This window comes from Vicia villosa, unplaced genomic scaffold (genome assembly GCF_029867415.1).
Source record: "Vicia villosa cultivar HV-30 ecotype Madison, WI unplaced genomic scaffold, Vvil1.0 ctg.001062F_1_1, whole genome shotgun sequence".
Lineage (NCBI taxonomy): Eukaryota > Viridiplantae > Streptophyta > Magnoliopsida > Fabales > Fabaceae > Vicia > Vicia villosa.
Genome location: NW_026705467.1, coordinates 30934 through 52740, shown reverse-complemented (window position 1 = coordinate 52740; position 21807 = coordinate 30934). Strand labels below are relative to the sequence as shown.

General features: G+C 32.5%; 1 protein-coding gene across 1 annotated transcript; it reads right to left on the bottom strand.

Annotated features, from left to right (window-relative positions):
• Positions 1-1432: 1432 nt before the first annotated feature.
• Positions 1433-6170, bottom strand: LOC131633014 (probable ubiquitin-like-specific protease 2B). The gene is made up of 11 exons (XM_058903715.1): positions 5877-6170; positions 5678-5780; positions 5540-5589; positions 5111-5232; positions 4578-4778; positions 4434-4489; positions 4255-4348; positions 3610-3703; positions 2875-2994; positions 2327-2695; positions 1433-1705 (listed from the first exon to the last, which is right to left on the bottom strand). Exons 1-11 carry the CDS (start codon positions 6168-6170, stop codon positions 1433-1435), a joined length of 1776 nt encoding a protein of 591 aa, XP_058759698.1.
• Between the last annotated feature and the right edge of the window lie 15637 nt (positions 6171-21807).

The window sequence follows — 21807 nt, the reverse complement described above, 5'->3', positions numbered from 1 at the left end:
GTAGTTATTCGTTTTTGGTTATATCAAAATTAATTTTCCAAATGAATAAAGTATTTAGTTGAATTAAATAACCTAAATCAAAAACTAAATACACAATCTAGTTCAACAAAACATTTTTAAAATGCATAACTGCCGCATTTCCACCGCATTCACAGGTAATGGCAAAAAGTTGAATGCTTGGGTTGATTATGAAGATGATTCACAATAGACTTTGAAAGTTAGGTTAAACTAATTGAAAAAAAAAACAAATCTTCAAACCCAATTGTTTCACATGACATTGATTTGTATAAGATTTGGGGTAATGAACATGTGTTTATGGGTTTGGGTGTTTTGATAATTCAGAAGATTGTATTATGTATTTTTGGGTTTGAAAGGTTTGAAATTTTAGAAGAAAGAGTTTGTGTTTATGGGTTTCACATAACAAGAATAAAAAACCTAAAAACAAAAAACCAGAAGAATGGGTTCTAGGTTAATGACACTTATGCGTTCTATATTCACCTCTTTCTCATCCTCTTTCTTTATTGTCTTTACTAATTTATTTATTTTTAAAATATTTTTTAGTTGTAAATAAGTTATTGGTGATGGATTAGTGTGGTGGTGGTTGAAGAATGACCAGATTTCAATTGAAATGTGGATGGTAGTTTGTTTCTGTGTGAATGAAAAATGATCAAACCATAATTTAATTAAAGTGAATTGATTTTTGCAAAAGGATTAGCGTGGTGGTGGTTGAAAAATAATTAAACAGTAAATTTATGAATGCAACGAATTAACTTTTGCTAAATTCTTTAACGTGCCCAAGAACTCAATAGGATGATAATTCAATGGTTTAATGAGGGAATGCTTCTTTTTCTCAATTAATTTAATTTTAAATTCTACCACTAATAAAATTAAATAAATTTTGTTTAAGTTTATATGATAATTTATGTTAATTTAATTTAGTTTAAGTTATTTTTGTAAAACTATAATAATTTTTATTATTATTAAACTAAAAAATAATTTTAAATGACATGTTAATTTGATTTCAAAAATATATTAAAAATTAAAAAAATAATTGGATAAATCTTAAAATAACTTAGTGTTGACACGTCACCAAACCAGGTGTCACATTATTAAAATAAGGCCCAAATTCGAGAGTGCACTAAAATCCAACAAAAAACTTATTTAGGAATAATATCAAAGTTCGTAATTAATTATTTATTTTTGTATATAAAATGATTTATGCATTACCATGCTTGAAGAATCATGAGATCTAATAACTCTTACATAAATGAGTGTGTTAGAGATTAAAAAAAAAAACACTGTATTTTTTCCTAATAAATGAATAAAAAAGACTTTACATAATGACTACTTATTGTTACTATTTTCATGTTAAAAATGAAAAACCTAGAAAAGTTATTCAAACTCGGTGAAGGTAAAAGAAATCACGGTTCCATCACTTCCACCTAGGTAGAGGCATAAGTTGCCTCTTTTTTGCAGGTCGCTCCACCCAAGGACAAGTTTTCATATCTTCGATAATACGAACATCATTGTCGATGACCTTGTTATCTACTGCATGTATAACTTGATTTAATTGTAAAGTTGGTGTCCCTTGATAGAACAAGTCATGGTACCAATACTTGTTGCCAACAGACTTAATATTTGATATCTCTACACCATTTGAACCATGCGATGAACAACTTGATTGAGGTAAAATTGTTGTCTCTTCCTGTAAAAAAATACAAGAAAAAAAGATAAATTAGTAAGTTATTATGAGTTTAGAATTTATCACTTTGCTCCTTTTTGTTGTTTATGTTACCATATTTATTCCCCTAGTGGTTAATTCTATTGACGAAAATCATATTCAAATACTCCCTAGCATTAAAAGGTGACTTATTTGGATGAAAATCATGCAACTCGTAAGAAATTTGAGCAAATATAATAGAATAAATATAAAGATATTTAAGTGTACGGTGATAAACACTACGTAATATTACACTAATAATACCATTTGTGATTTGACTAATCACAAAAAAAAATTGTTGTATAATTAGCTTACAAAATATAATTTTAATAAGTAGATATATTGGTATCATCGTGATATTTTAAGTTTTAACGCGTAAATTATCTAAGGATTTAACAACAATGTGACAACTATTATTTGAACTTAGAATAATAATATCATAGAGGCAATTATTGCTAGCAATAACAAATTAAAAATAAAAATAATATTAAATTCAAAGCCATATAACATCATAGTCAAACATAAAAAAAAAATAAAGAGATGCATGCTAATAGAAATATCAAAAAAGTTTTAAAATGATACAAAGGAGACATATATGGTATGTACCTCTATTTTAATTGTTGAACCATTGAACCAATGATTAGATGACGGCGGATCAAAATATTGACATTTTCCAAATGAATTTTCCAATGGAGCTTCTTGCTCAAAATTCTCCTTGTAAATTATACTAGAAGCATCGAAAGATGGATCCATTTCTATTCCCTGGTCAAATTGAGAAGTTGTTGCCTCCCGATTGATTAAATTAGACTGACCATCAATCGTGTTATCATGATGTTCTACGCAATGTTGGTCATGATAATTGTCAAGGAAAATGCCTTCATGTGATTTATGATTTTCCACCAATTCAAAGATTAATTTACGAATAATATTTCTCTTGCGATAAGCCTCCTCAGGTGGAAACCAATCCAAATTAAGCTAGAAAATTTAAAAAATTTATTGGATTTAATATATATAAGCAATCATAGGAGTCATTAAGGATTTACTATGAATTGAAATATTATAAAGTAAAAAATAAATTATGTTTTGACATAATGAAAAATAGTTTTATGTAATTTAAATGATTTTATAATAAGTCAAATATAAAAAATACTTACAAAGTTGGAGAGCTTGGTTATTTTTAATGGATTGAAATTAAATGGAGCTTCAGCCAAGAATAGCTCTAAGTAATGAAGTAAAAAGATGCCACAATCATATGAGTTTTCCTGTTGTGGTACCTATGAAAGACATTTAATCTCAAAATATTAGTAAAAGCACCATCAAATTAAGAAAACAAAAAAGTGTTCCTGAATAAATCAACTAACCATCTGCCAGAGATAAGTAAGAAAAAACTAAACATAACAACAGTGTATGAATAAATAATATTTTTTTTTCTTTTTGTAGATAAATTTGATATTTTTTAATTGGAAATTCTTTAGTAAAATAATTTTAACTCAAGAGGACAGAATTTGGTCTCAACTAAGAAATTTATGGCCAAGTACTAATATAAATAATGCATGTGATAAATAAATAAAATATGATTTTTTTTAAATCACGTGTAAAATATTACACTTTTAGTTTACTTAATTCCCAAAACATAATACATATATTCTATAAAAATTATTAGGTTCAAATCTAACATAAAAAGAAAAGACTCACATTCATGAATAACTATAAAATATAATTTTGCTATAGAAATATTCCACTTTCATAATAGTTTTCTAAATGGTGTGAAATTTATTTTCTAGAAAATAAAATTGAATAAATTTTAAATTTAACAAAAAAGATATTTAAAGAAAAAATTTTCCTTTAATAATATTCTAACATTTTACAAAAATGTAAGTAAATAATACCTCAATTGAGAGAAAAAGCATATTCAAGAATTTTGATGAGAGATCTTCTCCACATGTTTCTTTCTTCCTTTCTTTCCATTCTTCCCACAAATAACTGTCAATTCAACAATATGAATCAATATTACACTTACCGAGTTATTCTTTTAAATTGAGAATACAAACAAAGATAAAGAGTAACAAAAATAGCTGACAAAATAAACACTAATAATCAAAAGAAGAGAAAAAAAGTTTAGACTTTAGAGTTTAAAATTCAATTTCAATGTGAAAACTAAATAAGCATACTCATATCACACAAGGCTATAAATTAGAAGTTAAAACATCGATCACACGTAAAAAAAAAATTATATTCTAATTACTAAGTTCTATTGGGTGTCAAGTGATTATGAGGCAACAATATTAATACTTAGTGGATCTAAAAGCTTTATATATTATTAAAAAAAATAATGCAAAAGAATTAGAGAATAACAAATATAAATTCGAAATGTAGTTTAACAAAAAATGAACAAGTACTTATAGGCTATAACTAATGCTTGGCATGTGAGATCATCTTCTAACGAAAAAAGTACATCCAAAATAAGAAAATTTGGAAGAGAAAAAAATGTAGTGACATGAGATTGAAGTGTATGGTTAAGAAATTCAAAATACCTTCGCACAAGGTCTTTTATATCACTATGATATCCCTTTATAGAATCCAAGTGCAATATGCAGGGTATCCTAAGTGCTTTTTCAATATCTCTTTCTGAAATATGAATCATAAAATAATCTTTGAGAAAAAAAAATTTGTTTAAGAGAAGTGATTTGATATGTAAAATTAAAAAACTCACCATTAATATTAAGCACTTCAGCAGGATGACAAATTACTATTAAGCTCCAATGAAGACTGCAATCATGGCCAAAATTTTATTGTAATAAAAACATCAATACATATACTAACAACAAAGTGAAGAAAGAATTTGATAGTTACTTACTTGAAGTTCACTGGTATGAAAATGTAATCTTTTTCAAACAGATTTACTTTTCTTGTCCATTTACGAACACGTAGAAATGCTGATTTTCCATCACAAGCATTGGGTGGAATTTTGTCCATATCAGCCAACTTTCGAAAGAAAAAACTATTGAAAAAATGGAATCGATCCTTTTCATTCTCTTGTAACTTATTCTTCAAGTATCTGTCCAGATGGAGACATTTGAAAAATTACAATGTTTATTGCAATCAAATTATAATGTTTATTAGAATCAATATTAAGAGTTTTTTTAACATTTTTTTAGAAGTGAACTATAATTAATTATAAATTTACATATTTAAAAGATAACAATTGAACAATAAGGGGAAAAAATGTTTAATCCATGATTTGCAATAAGAGAATAAAAACTAAATACAAACAAGAAAGACATAAAAATATGTAAAAATTATTAAAAACATATTATTAACGAAGGAACAAACAAAAATCTAGGTAAAAATATAACTTTCAAAAGGAAAGAAATACATATATAAACTTACATAGTGTAAAAGTCGATAATCGTATCATTGATATATGTTTTTGGCTGTAATAAATCAACATCTTTCTTACTTAGAGTTATAGCATCTGAGTCCCCTTTTGGATAGACAAATTCCTCAGATATCTAAAAAATAAATAAAATAAAGTGTTACGTCATAAAAATATAGAGTTAACAGATATCCAAATTATCCTAATATTCAACCAAAAAATATTGTGATGCATAAATGATATGCTTTGTTAAAAATTAATGTATGACAATTTTTTAGCATATTTCTCTAGCAAGTTATAAACAATATAAGTAAACAAAACTAAAAAGAATTACAAAAAGATTAAAACTAATGACATTGATATCTTTAAGGAAAAATAAAATGCTAAGTCAATGTTTATATCTTATGTGAAAGGATTATATATATTAATATATGAAGAATTACCATGTTGGAATTGCTTGTGCAAGAACTCCATCCACAGTCATTCAATGAAGCTGAAATTTATCATAAAATAAATTTTCAATTTTAAAGTTGATGTATAACATGTTAGAAAAATACAAGTTAATAAGAATCTAGGTTTACCATATAGTGAATCATATGTTGCAATATTAGATACATTACTAGATTGAGTATTTCCAGACATGTCTTCATTAGTAACTTCTGTATTAATGTCAACAAATGGAATCTGCAAAAAAAAAAAATTGAACATAAATAAGCCATTTATTAAACTTGTAGTTTAGAATATAAACTCACAAATAAGTTAGACTACACTAAATTTTACCTGAGTTGACGGTAACAAAGACACATCATCATTGATATCTTCTATCATATGTTCAACATGATTTTTATAAGGTGACCAATTTAATAGTTTAGCAGCTTCCAACTCACACTTCTTTTTGTTATCAAGCATGTTTTCCCATGTGATCCAATCCATCCCAAAATTAAAGTTACCGCCAAATCCGTCAACATCAATGCCAGAAATATCAGCAAAATCATTTACTTTATCTACATGGAGAATTATAAATGTCAAAATTCTATTAATGTCAAAATTCACTTCAAGATTATTAGGAACCATTACAAGATCGATTTTATTCACTTCAAAATTCAAATTATTAAACATAAATTTTATCAATATTAATTTTATTTCTGTAAATAATTTTATATTTGATTATAGAATTTAAAGTATACACTTGTATTTATTTTAATGAGAATTAAAATTAAACACCGCAGAACTTTAAGGATAAAAACCCTAGAACACTTGGAAAAGAAATAAGAGATTATGTTTTCAAAAAGTAACTATGAAATAAAAAAAGAAAATTTAGAGAGAAGAAAAACAAAATATTTGATTTTTCGGAGTTGAAATCTCATGAAATTGTAACAAATAACATATACACAGCAAGTACTTTAGCTATTACATGAAAAAAAAATAGAGAAAGATTGTAACAAATTCAGCTTTCAATATTTTAGAAAAAAGATCGAAATTTTTTTACCGGAAGGAAGAATGTTGTTGTGGAATGCATCATAATTGGAATCATGAATTTCTGAATGACAAGAAGGAAAGTGATTCATCTTTGTAATATGTGATTTTGAAAGAGCTGAACGGTAAATTCGAAAGACTGAATGGATGATTCGCGCGCATGAAAGAAAGAAAAAGTGGTGAATGAATTCTCCACATTTGGTCTTTATATATACTTTTATTATTATTTTTAATTTATTTTTTAAATATTTTTATCTAGCGATTACTTTTTTACTAAAAACATAAGATAATCATTTTAAATATAATTAAAACAAAATATTTAGTTTGACTTTATAAATTTAGGTAAACATTAATTTTATTCTGGTAGAATAATTTTCAAAAAGTAAAGACTTTAATTTTATTAATTTATTTATCAAATACATTTTCCCATGTCTTTTAAAACAACTTTTCAAACCGATGCTATTCGTGTTTGTTATTTAGGAAACTAGCGCAAAGGCGTGTGTGTACAAAGGACTACAATAAATACATTTCAATCATATAAAGAAATAAATTTATAATTACAAAACACAAATTAATTCTTAAATAAATAAAAATATCAATACACCGTATAAGTCTACTTACAAAACAATTTTATATAACACATTTGAAAAATAAATTAAAATTTTATATAATCCTTAGATGTTGTAATATGGCTTTTATCACTAGAATCGAAAAAATATATCCTATATTTACTCTCAATAAGTCTGGTTGGAAAAAAGAAGTATTCATAATTTTAATATGGCCTATTTTTTTAATTTTAAAAAATATATTAACTTTTTTCATTTTCTTTTCAAAATTAATTTTTTTTTTTAAATAATTTTAAAATGGTAAAACAAAATAATTTATTTTTAATAACTTAAACTATTAATTTTGAAATCCAATAACATAAATATATATTATTTAAGATTAAAACATAATTAAAAGCATACAATTTTCTAAGATATATTTCAAAAATAGTTTTTATTAAAAATTTATTAAAAGATTTATATTTAAAAAATATTATAATTCAATATTGAAATGTTTAAAATAACATTTTATAAAAATTTATTTAAAACCAATTTTTTATTTAAAGATTTTAAAAAATTTGTAAAATTTTGATTACAAAAAATATGTAGTATTATTAAAAAACTAAAACAAACATGTTCCATGTCTTTCACTAGAGCAGGAATTTTAAAAATTACTAGACTAGAAGAACTCTTTTAATATGAGATTTTACATGAATGTCAAAAATAGTGTTCTGAGTCGCTTAAATTAGGTAATTCTGCATTTAGGAGTAATGGTAGTCATCCAAATCAATTAGACAGTTGATCGTGAAATAATCGATGATTTTTGTTTTAAATCATTCCAACTCTGACTTCACTTTCATGATCACATAAACTATAGCATTAGATTTCTAACCTTGTAGATCAGCCCTCTTATCCACCACATTAGAAGTTCAAGTCCACCGTAGCAAACACTACTATTATTCACCAAACGACTTTAGTTCCGCCATGGAATAGTAGCAACATACGTGAGAATTGAAATCTGATTCCTGTGTATTTCCATGTTTAGATCTCCTTAGATCTAAAGATCTAGATCTTCTTTCTTAAAAGTTCAAATGTTCATTTCTTGATCTTCTTCCTCAAGTTTTAACTTCCTTTTCAACAGATCCTACTACATATTCATTAAACATGGTGGCATTCAAAGTCATCTGATCGGTTGTTCAAGGGAACATCGCTAACGTAGCTGCTGAAACTACTTAAGATTTGTCTCATCTTCCTCATAAATGAAATATGAGACGACACATGATTAGGCATGCTATTTTAGTTCTTGAAGAAATGAAAGTATAATCCCACAGTAACCACGCCCCTTTGTATCTGCAATTTGTTTTCTGTCAAAAAATGACTATGGCACTAGAATTTGCGGAATAAACCTTTACACATGTATGAGAGGCTGAGTTCTATTTTATCTATCTTCGCATGAGATTCTTCATTGATAAGAGTTGCCTAAAAGAATTGATCCTTGAAATGCTTCACATTGTCATAATAGGTCTCAAATAATTCAGGACATGCCTCAGATGAATTAAACCTAAACCTCGCACATGATTAGGCGTGCTATTTTGGGTCTTGAAGAAATGAAAGAAGAATCCCACAGTCAACACGCCCATTTATATTCGCATAAATATTAAAATAAAGCTTGATAAACGTCTACCTTAGTTGATGCAATAGCAAAGGAAATGTCATTAAATGATTCATGACACTAACTTTGAAGTCATTAAATGGAATACAAAAGCTCATGAAGGAGATTAAGATGTATGGAAGGGAATGACACATTTCTCATATTCACTACATAACCTAATGTATCCATATAGTGGAGACACCCCCCTCCTCATTTGGATGATAGTCCCACCTCTGTATAAGCCCAGTTCAAGCCACCCTTGCGGGCGAAAGCAAAGACTATCGCCAAGGGGTCCAATTCCACCCAGCCGATCAAAATATCTCGGTATGCCTTCTGAAGCATAGTTTACATAGTGTTCATAGAAAAATTTGAAAAGGATACACATTCAAATAATGTAGAGTAAACAATCAAGCTCAAACACAAGCCCTCCCATCAAAGGGTGTCAAGAGATAGGGAAATATTTCAAAAGTAAAGCAAATTTATCGAAAACACTAACTTGAAAAACCTAAAGAAGAGGTGAAAATAAAAATAAAGATATTGCCTTTATCTTGATAAATAAGGTTGATTTCTTATGCATGTTCAGTACTAACAAGAAAATATCACAAATGAGCTTAACTAGTAAACATAAACAACAAAAACTGTGATAAACAATGATGTTTGATTGTAAGAATAAGTTTTGTGGCATGTCAAAAATGAAAAATAAATAGTAAAATGATGCTTCATAAACCTTTATGTGTGCCTCGTACATTAATAATCATATGATCCATTATGCACTATCAACGGTTTGGATTACATCGAAGGTTGTTCATGAAGTTGCTCTGCCTCTTAGGATTTTTCCTAGTTTATGTTTTGTTACTTGTCAATTTAGTGTTTTGGTTTAATTGTTGTAATTGAGTATCCTCGTATAGTTGCACATTATAGATTTGAGTACTAAATTGTTTTTATGCATGCATCTATCAAAGTATTTACTTAAAGTCAATACAATATATTTCTAGTTAATTAGTCATATATTTGGATCAAGAAACACATGAGAGTACGATTTAAATCATGCCAAGTCTCTGTTCAAATAACTAAAAGTGTGATTCGAATCAGGTAATATGTTGACTCAAATTAAATTAAATGTGAAAATTATATTTTTCTTTTGAGTGTTTGATTTAAATCATAGAAAAAATTATTTAATTCATAAAAAGCTTGATTTGAATCATAGAAACAATATTTTTTTGTTTTATTCTTGATTCAAGTTATTCACTCTATTGAGTCGACCCATACCATTTCTCTTGAATTGAATCAAATAGGTATTTTCTCTCATTTTGTGACTTATCTCCAACACATATGTAAATAATTTTTCCAAATCCCTATTGTTCTCTCTGGCTGAACAGGTGGCCAGCGACGGTTGGCTTGATCTTCGGGGATGGTTGAGAAAAAAGGGGGTTGTACCTACAAGGCACTCCGATGCCAAAGTAAGTGAAGGAACAAAGAGAGGTAGAACAGAAAATAAGGGATCTTGGGTCAAAAGTGAATTACCTTGCCCTCTAGGGATAGAAGGCTACTTATAAGTGTTCCCATGGGGCATAACGGACCTCCTATCTTTTTCGGCTTGGGCGTGATTTCTGGCCCCGAATATAGGGGACCTTGGACTAGGTCCTGGATAGTCGTTCTTGGAGCACTAGCCGTTGTCGGGGACGGGATCTCCACGTGCTTGGTTAATCTCCAGTTGTGCCCAGAATGTGGGGTAAATGGCATATGTAACAGCTCGGGCCCCTCGCAAGGCGCTCCCGGCACTGTCACCTCACGATCTTCTCTACCCCCTCACTAGTAGAGTTTTTGTCATTTGTGGGAATTGAACCCTGTACCCTGGGGTTCAAGTACATGTTCATTCCATTCCCACTACCAATTGAGCTACCCAGACTCCTTTCGGGATGATCGACTGACCCCACAAACCAACACGGGTCTTTTCATCATGATTTTTCCTCACTCACACGCTTTCGGGAAACTTCCTAGAAGGTCACCCATCCCTAAATTACTTCAAGTCAAGCACGTTTAACTGTGGAGTTTTTATAGAATAGGCTACTAAAAATAAGATGCATCTTGTTGGTATAGGTAGTACCCATTAATCCTTATAAGGAATCCTTCAACCATGCAGTCTCATACCTGCACGGTCTCAAGATTCCTCTCATTCCTATGTGGCAACCACCCTTGCCCTCTTTAGCTTCAGGTGTTACATGCGGTGCATACACCCATCTCCTTCTTCGGCCTCGGGTGTTACAGCATACCCTCATGGCTTTGGTGTGTTGGGCCAATTCTTATTGAGCCGCCTTTTCTAGAGAGTGGGTTGGGACAATTGGAGCATTGGGTCAGTCCAGAACAGGATCCCCCCGAGTTGTTGCTTCCAGGCGTGGGAGTGATGACTTAAAGTGGCCATAGACGGGCAGAACGGACTAACTGAGGAGAGTGTCGAGCAGGGTAATAGTTTCCGACGAGGCTGGTCGTCAGACGGGGAGAGGAACAGGTGTCTACTGGGAGGAGAGGTAACGTATGAGTGGTGGCCTCAAGCTTTGCGTTGCACTTAATGCGTCATGATGATTGCAGGTCTAGTGACTAGGGTTTAGGTGTTATTGATGGCCCTTTTGTCTCCTTATCCCAGGTGTGCGCATCACGTAAGAGTTAGTCATCTATAAATAGTTCAATTTTCTCCATTTGAACTTTTCACGTTTCCTTTCCACTCTCCTACCTTTCCAATATTCCGGTGTCTTCTCCGTCGTTATCTCCACCGCGAACGTTCAAGCTTCACACTTCAGATTCTCTTTCCAACTTTCACAAGTAAGTTTAAACCTTCGTCTCGTTTGTTTCTTAGGTTCTTTACTTGGAAATGCATGTGGTGGGATAGTTCTAGTGTGGTTGACGATTAGTTTCTGGAAAAATGTTGGTGGTTTACGGCGACGATGTAGTGTTTTTCACTGTTGATGAGAGCTAGACCGTAGGTATTATGTGAAGAATCGTGCCTGTGCCCCTGTTATCTTAGTTTACCGTCAGATTATGGTTGGAATTTTCCCTTTGCATGCGTTTTCTTGACTGCAGTAGCTGGTAGGGTTTCAACCACAATTTGAATTTGTGACACGCTTTTTCACCTCTATTTCTGGTGTTTGGCTTTTCGAGTAGGGGTCTGCTCGAGGATTTTTGGTCCCCGGGTCAGTTTCACGCCCTTTCACTTGATTAGCGGTGGAAGAGTGGATTTGATTTGATTGTCGAATTCACTTGTCCCCATTGTTTTTTAGGTGATCATGGTCGAAACCGAGGATAATCGGGTGCTGGCTTTTGGCTCGGCGTCGTCCTCTGCTACTCCTCCCCCCAGAAGAAACGTACCGTGGATGAATGGGAAATGGACGAGGTTTTGAACTCAGAAAGTTACTTTGCTACGGACAGTTCATATGTACATACTGATATCAGTGGGCATGTGGATCCGGAGAGAAACTTGACGGGGTCATATCGGTGCCTGGTGAAGACGAGCGGGTGTGCGACGTCTATCCGACCGATCTGATTCCCATGTACGAGGTCGTTTTCAAGGAGATGAGGTTCCAGGTGCCTTTTACTAATTTCCAGATTTCTATCTTTAATCACCTCGAGCTCGCACCGATTCAACTCCATCCTGTTAGAACAAGAAATGTTCTGATCAATATTCTTAGTTTTGATGATAACACTATGTATGAATTTTGTATAAGACAATGTGGTACTCTAATCCTTTAAGTTTTCCATTTCAGGAAATATATAAAGAGTATGCACAAAGCAGCATTCAGAAGCACTGACTTGGAAGGTTCTGGATGGCTTCATCAGAACATGCTCTGGAAAGACATCAGAAGATGATTATGCAGAATCAGAATATGAACTGTAAAGCATCAGAAGAATATAAGTCAGAAGTACAAGCTCTGAAGCTCTGATGGTATCACGCTCAAAGCACTTCAAAGTCAGAAGACAGAAGATACTCTAAACCAAAGTTGTTGACTCTGTCAAACGTTGTTTATCTACAAATCTTAGCCCAGAAGAAAGTACAATATGAAAGACTGAAGAGTCAAATCTTTGACTCACAAAAGGAACGTTAGAAGCTACAAACGGCAAAGTCAGTAAAAGCAGCAAAAGCATGGCTCGAGGTAGTTGACAAAAGTGTGAAACATTAAATGCAGCGTTGTACTATTCACGCAAAGCATTAAATGCTCCCAACGGTCATTTCCTCTCAAGCGCCTATATATAGAAGTTCTAATCAGAAGCTGAATACAACACTTGTGCAAAACTTACAGAAACACTGTCAAATTCAAAAGCTAAAGAACTTCATCTTCAACCTCACAAACTTTGTAATATCTTAGTGAGTGTTAAGAATAGAACTTAAGAGAAATATCACAGTTGTGATTACAGCTTTATTAGAAGCAATCTAAACTCTTGTAAACTTTATTTTACATTGATTGTAAAAGGATTCCTAGAGTAATCAAGTTGTGATCAGTAGACTCTAGAAGACTTAGAGGTTATCTAAGTGGAAAACCATTGTAATCAGTTGGATTAGTGGATTAAATCCCCAGTTGAGGTAAATCACGTTGTCAGGGGTGGACTGGAGTAGTTTGGTTAACAACGAGCCAGGATAAAAATAATTGTGTTCATTGTTTTTATCTTCCAAGTTTTTGAGTTACACTTATTCAATCCCCCCTTCTAAGTGTTTTTCACTCCTTCAATTGGCATTAGAGCGCCGGTTCTAGGTGCAAGCACTTAATCGTGTTAGACAAAAGATTCAGGGAGAAAAACACAAAATGGTTGATCCAATTATTCCAACTACTTCCACTGAGCAAAACAACAATGGTAACAATGGAAGCAATAGTTTCAATGGCTATAATAGACCACCAGTTTTTTATGGTGAAAACTTTGAGTATTGGAAAGATAGACTTGAAAGTTACTTTCTTTGTCAAGATGGTGACTTATGGGATCTTGTGCTGGATGGTTACACACATCCTGTGAATGCTCAAGGTGTCAAGGTTTCTAGGCAAGCCATGAGTGATGCTCAAAAGAAAGACTTTAAGAATCATCACAAATCAAGAACCATATTGCTAAATGCTATCTCTCATGCTGAGTATGAGAAGATAACAAACAGAGAAACAACTCATGATATCTTTGAATCCTTAAAGATGAATCATGAGGGTAATGCTCAAGTTAAGGAGACAAAGGCCTTAGCTCTAATCCAGAAGTATGAAGCCTTCAAGATGGAGGAAGATGAGAACATTGAAGCAATGTTTTCAAGGTTCCAAACTCTGACTACTGGATTAAGAGTGCTTGACAAAGGCTACACCAAAGCTGATCATGTGAAGAAGATCATCAGAAGCTTACCCAGAAGATGGGGACCCATGGTGACTGCATTCAAGATTGCCAAGAACTTGAATGAAGTGTCTCTTGAAGAGCTAATCAGTTCCCTGAGGAGTCACGAGATTGAGTTGGATGCAAATGAGCCTCAAAAGAAAGGTAAGTCTATTGCATTAAAATCTAACAATAAAAAATGCACTAACGCTTTTCAGGCTGAAGAAGAAGATTCTGACGAATCAGAATCAGAAGAAGAAGAAGAAGAAGAAGAAGAAGAAGAAGATGAACTATCTCTAATATCCAGAAGAGTAAATCAACTCTGGAAAAGCAAGCAGAGAAAGTTCAAGAACTTCAAGAACTTCAAAAGACCTGAAAAGGGAGAATCTTCTGGACAGAGAAGATCTGACTAGAAGAAGGTGACGTGCTATGAATGCAAGGAACCTAGACATTACAAAAGTGAATGTCCAAAGCTTCAGAGGGAAAAGCCCAAGAAAATATTTGAAAAGAAGAAAGGCCTGATGGCTACTTGGGATGACTCAGATTCTTCTGATCAAGAGTCAGACTCTGAAGATGAGCAGGCAAACATAGCACTGATGGCCACTGTTGATGAAGAATCAGAACCTACATCAGACTCAGATTCTGAAGAGATCTCCTTCAAGGCTCAAAAGACAGAGGAAAACATGTCATGGTTCCTGGACTCTGGGTGCTCACGACACATGATGGGAAAAAGGTTTATGTTCCAAGACCTGGTACTTAAGTCTGCTGGAGAAGTAAAGTTTGGAGGGAACTAGAAGGGCAAGATCATTGGCTCTAGAACCATATGCATTGGTAACTCTCCCTCTATAACTAATGTTCTTTTAGTAGATGGTTTAGCTCATAACTTATTGTCTATAAGTCAATTAAGTGACAATGGTTTTGACATAATCTTTAATCAAAAGTCTTATAAATCTATTAGTCAGAAGGATGGCTCAATCCTATTTACAGGCAAGAGAAAGAACAACATTTATAAGATTGATCTTTCAGATCTTAAGAATAAAAAGGTGACTTGCCTTCTGTCTGTTAGTGAAGAGCAGTGGGTTTGGCACAGAAGATTAGGTCATGCTAGTTTGAGAAAGATTTCTCAAATTAACAAACTAATCTGGTCAGAGGACTCCCTAATCTGAAATATAAATCAGATGCTCTTTGCGAAGCATGTCAGAAAGGGAAGTTTTCAAAGTTGTCTCAAAATAAAATAAATTTAAAAATAATTGAAATATGAAGCGATCATGGAGGTGAGTTTCAAAACCACCTCTTTGATGATTATTGTGATAAACATGGCATTGAAAATAATTTTTTCGCTCTAAGAACTCCACAACAAAATGGTGTTATGGAGCGCAAAAACAGAGTTTTAGAGGAGTTGGCAAGAACTATGATCAATAAAGGCGGTCAACCAAAATATTTTTGGGCTGATGTGATAAGCATGACATGTTATGTTTTAAATAAGATATTTATACATCCTATTTTAAACAAAACTCATTATGAACTTTGTAAAGGTAGAAAACCAAATTTATCACATCTTCACGTCTTCAGATGTAAGTGTTTCGTATTGAATAATGGTAAGAAAATTAGGCACTGGAGTGCGAATGTTATACCCCAAAATTTGCCCACTTCTTTTTTCAGGAAAGTTTCAATATGAAAATTAAGAGTCTCATATAAACATGGATTTTTTCAAAATATCCTGACATATGAAGAACTTGGTTTTCAGAATTTTTCTTACACAGTAACTTGGCTTACAGTGGAATTTATTCTTACGCAAACGCCAAATACTGTTCTTTACTTCACAAATACTATTTATTTATTTTACAGATAAATAGTACTAACACAGTTCATGCAGGGTTAAATCTTTTTGCAGGCGCAAAAGCAGGAAACTCACACTGTACTGGTAACAATTGTTTTTGTTTTCCCACTAACTTTTGTGCTATATTCCATTATTTTCAAAATCTTTTCAAATCTATCCTTTCAAATTCAAATCTCAACTTTATTCTATCCATCTCTCTTTTCCCAACAATACCTTACACTTTCTTTCAAATCTCACTACCACTCAAATTTCCTTTTGTACGGAATCACATCATTCCCCAACGTCTCTATCATCTTTCCATTCTATAAATACCTCTCATTCTTCCCACAAATCTCACATCAAATTCTAAATCATCTTTCAAATTCCTACCTCATAATCCATCATTTCTTCTTCCCTAGCAAAAATGGCAAAATAGATAGAAACACTGCTTCTTACAGTCGTCACCATTGCTACGGTGATCACAACTTTCTTCTGCCTACACAGTCCTGAGAAGTGTGGACCTGCAATGGTTGCACTCCCACTCCTCTACATGTTATTAATCATAGCATGGTTCGTCAACCGTCATTTTTAAAATTTGTCGTGTTTCTTATTTTCTTAAACGTACCGTTTATTCGTCGTACTTTTCAATATAGTATGTAATATTTATACTGTCAGTATTAAATGTTGTACTAGTTGTCATAATATTGCTTAATTACTAAGATAATATTTTGTGTATTTTCTGCCAGTCAAATATTTCTATTTCTGTGCATTAAATAATTTTCAGGTTATTATCGGTAATTTTGCCCGCATACCGTAAATATCAGTTATTTATTATGTTTCTGTTTTCTAACAAGTCATGTAAATAAATTTTCATGCTTTACACCAAACAAAAACAAAAATAACAACAAAAAAAAAAAAGAAAATTAACTTTGACGGTTGATTTTTCACTTTAACTGCTGCTTCAGTACACGAACAGTCGGTTGACAGACAAACTGCAGACAGTACAATTCACAGTGATTTGTACAATCAATCAAATCAATCATTCACAATTCAAATTTCCAAGATTTTTGTGTTAGAAGTCTTCTGAATATCACATGATTAGCAGAAACTCAACACTGCACAAAAATCAGGTACGCTTAACTGCCTCCTATACAGACAGTCCCTAATCAGGGTTTTTCTTGTTTTAACAGGAGCAACAAGTTTTGAGAGCTCAAATGGATTTCATATACATCCATACATCTCAAAGTACCATCATACAAATTTTCAAACTTCAATTCACTCAGACGCACCGTCAGCAGCTCAAACAGTCAACAGACGACCCGTTTGACCAAAAAAGTCAACTGACAGTCAAAAATGAAATTTTTTGTCAAAGTCCATATTTTGTCAAAGGATTCAACATTTGATCATTGGATGATCACAATTCATCAAGGAAAGATCAAAAATCAACAAAACCCTAAGATTCAAAATTAGGGTTTTTGCCTGAAAAGTCAACTCAACTTTGACTGATCATAACTCTCTCATCCTTCATCCAAAAAATGTCAACCAAAGCTCATTTTGAAGGAAATTCAATTATCTTTCAAATGCAATTGATCCCATGGTCATAGCATTCACCATTTGAAAAATATGGCCAAAGACATTACAGGTCATTTTCAAAGTCAACAAAAAGACACTTTTTTCAAATGGACACACAAGGAGAACCAAAAATCATTTTGATATGAGACCAAAGACATTGGTTAGAGGACTCTTTGAGGTTTCCAAAAAGTGCAAGATCTCCTTCATATGACAAAAATTGAAGGATTTACACCTTGTTGAAGTTGGCTAAATTTTGGGAAAATGCATGAAATCAACATTGCTCAAAAATGTTTTTTTTCCAAATGAGTCCAAGTTTTTATGGTCCAAACATCTTTGCCATGTTACTATGGGCCTCCCACGACCAAGACAAAGCCCACATCTTTATTGGCCATTTTTTGCATAATTTTATCTTACTTTAAGATTAAAATTAAAAGGAAAATGCATGGATAATGGTTGCTTGGCCTCCAAGTATGACTCACTTCAAGGAATCTTCATTTTTTCTGCAAGAATTGAAGAGCAAGACAAGAGCATTGAATGGAGTCAAGCTTGGTCAACAATTCAAAGATTTTTAATATTTTAAAAATCAAACTTTCAACAAAGACAACAAAGCTTCTTAGCTTGAGTTCCAAGCAACTTTGGGCTATAAAAGAAGCATCATACTTCAGCAAAAGAAGACACACGAAATAGGGCAAGAGTATAGCAAGAAATATCACAAAAATTCTCAAAATTTGCATATACTTTGTAATTTTCAAATTCAAATTTCCAATCAATATCAATACCAATAAACACTTCTAATCATCTCCTCAAACATTATAGAGTAAGATTGAGCTCTAAATATAGACATATGAGAGTCGTATAAAGCACTTAAAGCTCTTCATGTACATATGAGTTTTATTTTCGTTTTTGTATATGCAACTAATTTCACTGCAAACTAACCACCCTAACATCCTTATGGGGACCTATATGTGTGATCTGGGCCTTAGCATGAGTGTTCCAACGTGAGGATCAGGCTCCACCATTAAAACGAGTCCATGAGTGTTTAAGCTTCATCTTCTTCGTATCCATAGCTAGGAGCTTCAAACCTTAAAACAAATGACATATTTGGATTCAGGACACTCTAATTAGTGGATCTGGGTCACTTGCTTCTATTGCTAACTCGTATTTTTTGCAGGTTCATAGGTTGTTAAAAAACTGGAATTTTAACGTCCAAATAGGGGAGGTTAAAAACCCCCGCTATTTGAAGCTGAAAACCTCACTTCTGGAGGTTGAAGACGACCACGCGTCCAAGCGTGGTTCGTCTGACTTTTCAGCGCGCCAAGGTGGCCCTTCCCTCAAATCTTATTCGCTGGTCAATCCAGCGTGGGCCCCTGCAAAGACTTTGAATCCCCTTGGATTCAGTGTACACCATCATACCATGCACCTACAAATCTGTGCCCTTGGATCAATCTCAAAGCCAATCCAACGCCTCACACATGCAAGCTCACCATGCTCCTTCATTAATTGCCACACCAGATCAGTATCCTTATATTTTTAATTTTATTTTCTATTTTTATTTTAGTTTCTTTGATAAATTAATTAAAAATAGTTAAAAACTTCCAAAAATTCCACAAAAAATATTTTAAACTTCTAAAATAATATATTATTTTATGAAACAAAAATATTTTATTTTTCTTCAAAATTTCAATATTTTTCATAATTAATTAGTATGTATTTGTATATTTGCTTATTAATTATTTTAATTAGTCAAAAAATCATAAAAAAAAATTGTTCTTTGTGTTAAATATTGTTTATATATCATAAACTAATTTTGTACATATTTAGGATAATTTTCTCTTTAAGTTTTAATTATTTGTGTAATTATTTGCATAATTATGTTTTGATTAACTTAAAATATCCAAAAAACAAATTTCAAAAATTCCAAAAAAATTAGTTTTGTTCTAAAGTCAATTAACAAACATTTTGTACATATTTTTAAACTTATTTGCTAGGTTTAATCATATTTCCATCTTTTCTTTATTTTAAATTAATTAATAATGCATTAATTATATTTAAAATAAATCACAAAAATACAAAAATATGCCTTTTATTTCTTGCAATTTAAAATTCCTAGATAAATGTATAGGATGTCAAATTCATGTAAATAGGCTAGTTTACATTTCCCGCACAATCGATGTAATAGCGTAGATTTACTTTCTGCACTTTACATTTCCGCATTTTAATTTCCAGCACCCATATAAACTGCGTGTATGTCAAAGATAAAACTGAACCGTCAGATCACTAACTTCAAAGATAAATATCTGAATTCAATCACAATCACATTTGCACCTCCTAGGGTAACCCCTTTTCACTCTTTTCAAAATCAAAGTTACATTTCTACTGTTTCGAGTACAAAATCGAACCTTTTGTTTATATCCGACGAATGGATAGATTTTTAAAGGGAACAAGGATAAAGACCTCCTAACTCAGGGTAGACCTCCTAGTTTGCTTGCTCAAAATCAAAACAAACAAAATTCTCATACACTGTTGTTTTTTTTTAAAACGAATTTTCCAAAAGACAATATTTTGTATACATCCAAACACGGATCATTACAAAATTAACGATCTTTTCAAAACATCTTTCGAAAGATAAACAAGCATTTGTATATATCCGCACAAGGATCATTACAAATTCTATTTGCAAAGGTATTTCAAAAACACAGGTAAAGCATTCCGAATCAATTGAAAAGTAAAGCAAATGAGCTAAGCAAACTAAAGAGCCCATGGATAACCATGGATACAAAGGGTGCTAACACCTTCCCTTTGTATAACCTACCCCCTTACCCAGAATCTCTCAAAGGTCTTTTTTCTGTTTCTTTTATAAACCTTTCCTTCATTGGATAAAATAAAAGGTCGGTGGCGACTCTGTAAACTTTTTCAAAAGTGACGCGAAAGCGTCCGATCGACAAAAAAGAGTCAGTTCACGTATCCCACCCACGGAGGGGTATGGCCCGAAAGGACGGTCCACAGAACTGGCGACTCTGCTGGGGAGATACTTTCAAAAAACAAAATGTTTTCAAAAGGGGTTACCTTAAGAGAATAAATCACTTCGATGTTTTCAATTGATTGACTTGATTGCTCTATTTTTCAAAGGCTTGCTTGGGTATTTTGCTTGTGTGAAAGATTCTAACCCGAATCTCGAGATACCTTAAGTATATGACATTAGACCAAGGAAACTGTACGGCATGTACCGATACGGTTGATCTGGTAGTCATCGTTAGTGTGATACTTTGGTTTATACTGATGTCCCTTGAAAACGATCAAGGAGTATATTAGGCTTCCGAAGTGTCATTAAACACTAATTTGTCTTAGAACCTTTTAGTTGAACTTGACTTGTGGCCTTTTAAGTGGCTAGCTTTGAAATTGATCGAAGTTAGTTATCCTCGAGGAATATTTTGATCGGCCGCTCGAGCGCCGTATTGAGATGTTACTTCCAAGGATCATAGAACCCGAATCCAATTCTAGGACAGGTTTTAACCAACTCAACTTCAGTGGGGAGGGTATCACCTATCAACTCCATGCAAGCCTTTAAACCTAAGGCTATTGTTTGATTTGTTTTTGTGTGCCACATGTTTGCATCATAAGCATATCATTTTTTGCACCAGACACTTCAAGGATCAAAGAGTTTACCTTTGTTTTTGCAGGTAATGGCTCCCGCCACCAAAGATTACATCCGAATCAACATCTCAACGGTACCGTCTGAACTAAAAGACTTGGTGTCAGAATTCCCCAGGAATGCTCAATTCACTGAAAAGCATGGTCACCTACTCCATTTGGTTACCTCAAAGTTTGAAGAAGACATGATACGGGTCCTGTTCCAGTTCTTCGACCCTGAACATCATTGCTTCACATTTCCTGATTACCAGTTGGTACCCACTTTGGAAGAATTCTCTGAATTAATTGGATTACCAATCCGAGATCAATTACCTTTCACTGGTTTAGAAAGAAAACCAAAACCTGAAGTCATTGCTGCTGCTTTACATCTGCAAAAGTCAGAAATCAAATCCAATTGGGAAACAAAGAGTGGAGTTGAGGGTTTGCTTGCCAAATTCTTACTGGAAAAGGCTCGACTACTGCTAGAAAACAAAAGTTATCCAGCTTTTGAAGAAGTTATGGCTCTTTTGATCTATGGGTTGGTTTTGTTCCCTAATTCCGACCAGTTCATAAGTGTACACATCATCAACCTTTTCCTAATTCGCAACCCGGTACCAACATTGCTGGGAGACATCCTACACTCTCTACACACTCGTACCACGAAGAAGCGAGGAACTCTCATGTGCT

Bases quoted from the DNA above. Each gene is read 5' to 3' on its own strand.
- LOC131633014 (XM_058903715.1), bottom strand. From the start codon at position 6,170: ATGGTTCCTAATAATCTTGAAGTGAATTTTGACATTAATAGAATTTTG. The intron at 5,233-5,539 runs GTAATTCTTCAT...TTTATTTTTTAG, and splicing joins GCACAAGCAATTCCAACATG to ATATCTGAGGAATTTGTCTA. The intron at 4,779-5,110 runs GTAAGTTTATAT...CCATCTGGACAG, and splicing joins ATTATCGACTTTTACACTAT to ATACTTGAAGAATAAGTTAC.